The following is a 6,966-nucleotide window of genomic DNA, read 5'->3' as shown; positions in this document are numbered from 1 at the left end:
AAAACGACAGGTGGCAGTAGTGCGCCCCCATCTCTCTCTTTTGGTGATTTGATCCCCCAAAGCCCACGGGTGAAATGTGATGCTTTGCGCCTCAAAACCATTCGCATCTCCATGACCGCGTTACCGCTGTCTGTGGACCACAACAGAAATACACGTTCCGGTTTCTCCTTTCACAATAAAACTCCTGGTTTCCTTCAGGAGTTGTAACAGCAGTTCAACCTCACCGGGCTTTTATTTTTTTTTATCAGAACTTCCTTCATTTCCATGATGTTTCTTGTTAACTTTGACGACTAACCTCATTTATCTCAACGACAGGGAGCTTGCAAGCAACAACTTTCTCAGATTGACACAGAATGGAGAGAAACTGACGCACCGTTATTTACCGGACCGTTAACTTTCCTCCTCAAGCCTTTTCCTCATGCCATCACCGCCTACATGCTGTGCTAGACCTGGAAAAAATACCTGATAGTAACAGTCTGACCACCGAAGAGCTGAAAATTTGTTCTTATTGTTTTTTTTCTTCTTTTTCATTTTGGACACTTTAACTGCGTTATTACGCATGACGCGCAAAGGGATGGCTCTTCTACAGAGAAGCAAAACGAGAGTACAAAATGTTTTTTATGTCTATCTCTCCATTTCATTGGTTTATTCTTACAATATAGACTTAGAACATCCTTTGGTGTTCCGCGGTCCAAATTCTAGTTTTTTTGGCTATTCTGTGCTGGAGCATTATCATGACAATACACGCTGGTGAGTCCCTCTTTGCAGTGTTCCTGGAAATGATGTTATTCCCTTTCAATGATGTGATGAAATTGTAAGTTTGAAACAAATGTTTAAATGTCTCTAGAGCTCGATCTGCATCCACACCCAAATAGTTCAAAGCATTGGTAATATTCCTCATGAAAAGCCAGTTCTGTTTGCACTGTAAGTTTCCTTCTGGCAAAAGGTATCAGTGACACATCTTTAAGTGTTTTTCTGGTGAAAACCCAACTGTGCCCCATGCTCTTCCCTCTCCTCATTTCTGCAGGGTTATAGTAGGGGCGCCGAGGGCAGACTCTTCCTACAGTAGCTCTGTGCACTCCCCTGGAGCTGTATATAAGTGTCGAGTTCACAGCAACCCAGATCGCCGCTGCACAGAGATGGATCTGGGAAGAGGTCAGTCACCACAGCCGGCAGTATCAATGCAGCAGCATATTATGACATATAAGTACACTTATGGCACCCTCCGGGCTATGCTCATACACTACTTGAACAGTTCTGAAGTGAACAGTAAGAAAGGTCCACGCTGCAGTCCACACATACACACATGCTGGGCTTTCCTTTTGCTATTTCTTGTCCATTCTCTGCATAACCTCCCCCAAGCATCTGTTTTGTTTTATCAGAATAATGCAGCCTTATACTGCACTTAACAGTGCCTAGTTGTTCTTTCAATTCTGAACCGAGTAGATGCTGACATCCAAAAGAAAAGAGGGGTTTTGTGTGCAAAGGTCCATAAATATTTTGATAAATATGATTTATGCTTCTGCTAATATTTTCCAAGCACGTGAGCCAAAGAGTTGATCTTCAGACCCCCCCTTTCCTGCTCTGTTCTTGTGGTCAAGAAATCCAGGGTGCACGTTTGGCTTTTAGACCCGTGTTCAGTCAATGTGTAACCAAAACAAAACAAAAAAATATGTAGAAAAACATGTTTACAACACACTGACACAGAGGAGCAGCCCATGTGCCATTGCACTTAATCAATAGTCTTCATGGACATGGAGAATACAAAATGAAAAACTGCCCCTGAAATGAATATATAACATTGATATTTGTCTTTTCATTTGCTTCATACTCCTGATGATGTTCATTTGACTTTTACTGGATTTGTATTCCTTATTATGAACTGCTGATCCACAACTACAGCACAGCAACATACCCACAAGTTGTCCACCAAAGTTTAAAAATAAGTAAATACATTTAATAAATATTTGGTGTGAATACCCTTTAACTTCAAAGCACAGCACCTCCAGTTTTTTTTAAGGTACTTGGCAGGTAGGTTGTTTCAGACATTTTGGAGAACCAGTCAAAGTTCTTCTGTGGATTTAGGCTGCCACATCTTGACAGTTTAAATCCATGTAATCCCAGACTGACTCCATGATGTTGAGATCAGAGTTCTGTGGGGGCCTTACCATCTGTTGCAGGACTCCTTATTCTTTTAGTTGCTGAAGATAGATCGTTATGACTTTGATTGCTTGTTTGGGGTCATTTTCATACTATACAATGAATCTGTGACCAATCAGATGTCTGCATGAAGTACACGAATCTAAACATCTAAAGTGCCTAAAACATTTGTACACGATTGTGCCTTGGTTGTAGTCCACAGACAAAAAAATTTCAGGGATCTACTGTAGCACAGCAACAATTATTGAATCAGTCAATCAAAAGCAACGCAAAGTGCAATGATTTTAATAGATTAATCATTTGAAGGTTCTGTGTGGGCTTTTTCTTGTTTCAACATTATTGTTTAGTGTTTCGTGTTATTTATGCATTTCTTAGTATGTTTTAATGTTCTATTTACTAAAGAATTAATTGATTGAGAAAATAATCAGCACATAACTCGGTGATGAAACGATAAAGCCCTAAAGGAATCCATGGAAAAACACGCATGTTTATATCCTAATGTAAAAAAAAATGGACACCTGCCACAGTATTGTAAGATTTGTTTTATTCAGAGGTATTAATGTTGATATCAATCTCATAAATACGGTGTGGTTTGGACCGTACTAAATGTCGTACTCGAGTTTTCCTTTGGGTAAATTAGAGTTACAGTTTTGATCTGAACAACTCTATAGAAGAGTTATTGTGAAATACTTTATATAATCACAAACGACTGCCTTTTATAACGTTTGATCTCCAGTATTATAAGCTGCCAACTGTGTAACAATCATTTGCACATTCAGCGGAAATCAAAATATAGAATCCAGAACTGAAAAAGCTGACAATAGCTGACAAGTAACAAGATGCTTGCTCCAAGACGTCTTCCGTCCTCATGACTCAACGTCTGCAAACTACTCTCATTGTCTCTCAGGAAACAAGCCGAGGGAGTCGTGTGGAAAGACGTGCCAAGGAGACAGGGATGATGAGTGGATGGGGGTCAGCCTGGCCCGCCAGGACAGAGCCAACGGCAAAATCCTGGTGAGTTCAGGGACACAGCGCCTCAGTCACTTCACAAATTATTTAATTCAAACCATGTACGCTCATAAAAACAGACCTGATTATACCAACATCATTGTTACAAATGTCCTACCATGAACCGCACTGTTAAACCACAGCTGGTCTCAACATTACAACTTTTCTTTTGTAGAAAAGGCGGATCTTTCCAGTCTGTGTTGCGTTCTTACAAGCTTTGACTGGCACAAGCAAAAAATAAAAATTAATTCAACACAATGATCCTGAATTATTTTTTTGCATATTTAAAGCTGGAGTAACAACTCATGCCAGACAGATGTGGAAACGGCTGTGGGGTTACATAATTCTGTGAAACATTTACCTCGTGTGTGGAGCTGGAAGAGTCGGTGGAAATGAGACTTGTCAAAAGTTGATTGTTTAATAAAAAAAATGAGAGCGTGTTTTAGGGAAATCAGAGCGGTGCTAATCCCAGAGGTGCTTGGCTAAGTGTTTGCTCAGAGATCATAGGGCAACTGGCAGAGTTTGTTTAGGCTTCGGCCCCTCTGCAGTGGTCCCATCCAAGGGCAGCCTTTCATTAAATATTAACCCCCGTTTCCTGTGGTGGGCAGTGAGGGAACTGGTGGTTTTGCAGGACAGTTTGAAGGTGTCTGGTGGGCTGGGTAACTCTTGAAATAATCATAACAGGTGTGAATGTGTTTGATTGACCTCCCTCCTTTTTTTTCTCTGAAGACATCCAGATAACTTCTCGTCTTTCCAATCTCCTCTTTTTTCAATATATTTGTATTTGGTCCATTTTTTTTATACGTCAGCGGAATGTACTGGCGTGATTTTCAAACCAGCGCCCTTGGCTTTTCTCGTCAGTCACTCCGTCAAAATTTGAAAACTTCTTGGAGTTGTCAGTCTTGGGAATTCGAGCGCAGAGTTGTATAACAACAACAAACTCTAAGCTGCAGACTGGCCGTTCAGATGGAGTTCTGATAAAAGAGAAGTGACTTTCCAGCCACGTGTTGCTGTGCCTCTCCATGCTGTGCATGGTGTTTTTTTTTATTTTTTTAAATCTCATCTGAATGGACTCACGTTTCTGTGCAACAGAAAGGAAACGGCTGCTTGGCAGATGTGTACAGTGGTGATTTCATCTTGTGCTTTCAGTGAAGGCCTTGTTTGTGACCAGTGAGCTCTTTAAACCGAGCAGGAACACGACAGCAGCACAGACCCTCCACTCCAACCATAAAAGCCTGGAGAAGTTGTCAGCTGCTTTTGCTATGTTTATATCAGCGGATTGATCTTTTTTTTCATTTGCAAAGACTCTGCTTCTACTCAAGAGGGAGAGGTTATGCTGGTATTATTACTTCTGTTGGCCAAGCTGTCCTTTGAAACACAAGTGTTTCTCAACATAGCATATTGCTTCCAGAGAGTCATCTGATGCTCTTTGTATTACCACAATCTGCCAAGTTCTTTTATTCATTTAGATAGGCTGTGTGTGTGTGTGTGTGTGTGTGTGTGTGTGTGTGTGTGTGTGTGTGTGTGTGTGTGTGTGTGTGTGTGTGTGTGTGTGTGTGTGTGTGTGTGTGTGTGTGTGTGTGTGTGTGCGTGTGCGTGTGTGCGTGTGTCAGTTGTGTGTGCATAACGGAAGTTACAGTGAGTCTGGGGGAGACCAAGTCAGAGGAATCCAGAACTGTCCCCAGAGCCACAGGAGCCCCACCAACTAAATGATTACCACATTTAGACGTTTATGTGGTCTGTTTTGGGCAAAATTTGAAAATCTAGTCTATATTATCCTGTTTGCGTGCCGATCTGTGGGATGTTTTATTTTGAAAAACACAGCAGCAAAATATTTTTTGGGGGATTACTCACTGTCAGTTTAAGAAATGTACTCCCTGTTTCAGCAGCAGTATAATAAAGCAGGAGCTAGTTCTTTGTCTTTTGAGCCACCTTTTTTTTTTTTTTTCCTGTCTGAACTCTTGGCTTCTCCAGCTGGCTGTAAAGCCCCCAAGGAGCTGTTTTGAAATGAAAACTTTTAAAACACAAACGTCGATGTGAAGATTTTCCCGCTCAGCACTAAATGCTGCTTGGGAAACCCAGATCTGGAGCTACAGCTGAGATATTCACACCACAGACCATGGCTGTTATGGTCAGGGTTCTGGATGGGCTTTAATTTTCTCTCTCATTGACGATCATTTAACGGCCACAGAGACACGCTGACTCCAGCCCAGCGAGGAAGGGGCTTAAACAATCAGCGTGGTCGAGGAACGCCTGCATGCAGTGTTTGTGTTTACAGGATGAGCATGTCTCTGAATTTGTTTTTTTCTCGCTTAGGCTTGTGCCCACCGCTGGAAAAACGTCTACTACGACTCAGAGCACATCCTTCCACATGGATACTGCTCCATCATTCCTCCAACGCTGCAGGGCGGGACGAAACCGCTCATCCCTTGTTATGAAGGTACGGTGAAGGCACAAACATAGCACACAATGTCATGTGGATTCATTTGAACCCACATTCAAGTCTCATTGAGAAGTCATTGAGAAAACACTTTGGGTGAGAGGTCTTGTTTGGGTTGTCTAACGGCTCGATCAATCCTTTTGGCTTGTGACGTCTTGAAATCAAACCAATTCAGGTTATGGCCTTTGTGTGAGCAGAGTTGTAAGCAGTTTAAGTATAATTTATCTTAGTCAAGAAAAAAACAAGCACAATTTTGTGTACGAAAATTAATTCTGCTGATGTTAGCTTCTTGTTTTTTTGTTTTTTTTATCCTTTAAATCATCTTGTGACCCCATAGTTTTGTCTTGGTACCCCTCAAAGGGTCCACACCCCCAGTTTGGAAACCACTGGTTTGAGCTGTTTATTGTTTTTCTTTTATATTTTATGGAGGCATGTTACCATGGTACCTAAAACCACCAGTGTGAAGCCTCACATCTGCTTCTGGCTTCTGATTGGAGTTCTGGCACCAAGGAACAGTAGCAGGAAGTGATATCGCTCTTCCTCAGATCCAAATATCAAAGCACACAGTTTGTTCAGACAAATATATGAGCATCCAGTGCTGTACAGCGGAGATTTTGAGAGTTTGTGTTTCCTTTGCACCGTATAGCAAAATACAAACATGTTAACAAATCTGTAATAATGTCAAATTGGTTAAAACATTCTGTTCATGTGCTGAGTTTGACTTGATTTCCTAGAAATCAGGTGCTTTCAAAGAACTTTTTGCTTTGGATAAATAAGATTTTGTTTTGATTGTAGTAAATCAAATCCATTTATCCTGCTGGTTCCACTTGAAAATAATGTGCTGTAAGGTGACTTATACAAATGTGTTTTGATACGTGACTCAGAGATATTCATCAAAGGCTGTTTTACACCTTAATTGTGCTTCCAGGTCAGGATTTCACTTCCTTTGGTGATTCTCGTTGCCAGCAGTTGTAGAGAAGCCAGACACCCTTTGCATGGGACTGTATTTACAGTGCATTTTGCACAGATCCAAGCTCAATATTTTTGTAACCTGAGAGCACTGTGGCCCCCCCCAACGTGGTGCTGTACCCCTTCTTTCACTCTCCTCTCGGCCCCCAGATTCCTCTTGGATGGGACCGGGACTTTGACTAACTCCATATGGAATGCAGGAAAAACTCCAGTAAATGCTGGCTCGAGCACACAGTGAAATAATTTGTGGTTTGTTTTTTCTTGCAGACTATAAGCAGAAGTATGGGGAAGAGCATGGCTCGTGCCAAGCTGGGATTGCGGGAGTTTTTACGGAGGTCAGTAACAGTGCTTGTTCACCTTCTTAACACATGTAATCCCCCTGTTTCTGT

At 41.6% G+C, this 6,966-nt stretch overlaps 1 protein-coding gene across 2 annotated transcripts in view; it reads left to right on the top strand.

Annotated features, from left to right (window-relative positions):
• Positions 1 to 364: 364 nt before the first annotated feature.
• Positions 365 to 6,966, top strand: part of itga9 (integrin, alpha 9) — a 47,905-nt gene continuing 41,303 nt past the window's right edge. The window contains exons 1-5 of one of the 2 annotated variants that reach the window (XM_069690189.1): positions 365 to 750; positions 1,028 to 1,155; positions 3,068 to 3,174; positions 5,485 to 5,608; positions 6,845 to 6,912. In XM_069690189.1, coding sequence (XP_069546290.1) covers positions 560 to 750; positions 1,028 to 1,155; positions 3,068 to 3,174; positions 5,485 to 5,608; positions 6,845 to 6,912 — 618 coding nt within the window. In that variant the 5' untranslated portion in view covers positions 365 to 559. Of the gene's footprint in view, positions 751 to 790; positions 815 to 1,027; positions 1,156 to 3,067; positions 3,175 to 5,484; positions 5,609 to 6,844; positions 6,913 to 6,966 lie in introns of those variants that run through there. The other variant, XM_069690190.1, reaches the window with a different exon arrangement.

Source organism: Brachyistius frenatus, unplaced genomic scaffold (genome assembly GCF_029030835.1).
Source record: "Brachyistius frenatus isolate BFR_SWC_R1_liver_20210118 unplaced genomic scaffold, ASM2903083v1 Contig_8, whole genome shotgun sequence".
In the NCBI taxonomy this organism is placed as follows: Eukaryota; Metazoa; Chordata; class Actinopteri; family Embiotocidae; genus Brachyistius; species Brachyistius frenatus.
Note: the sequence above shows the minus strand (reverse complement) of the source record. Positions and strands in the feature narration are given on the sequence as shown.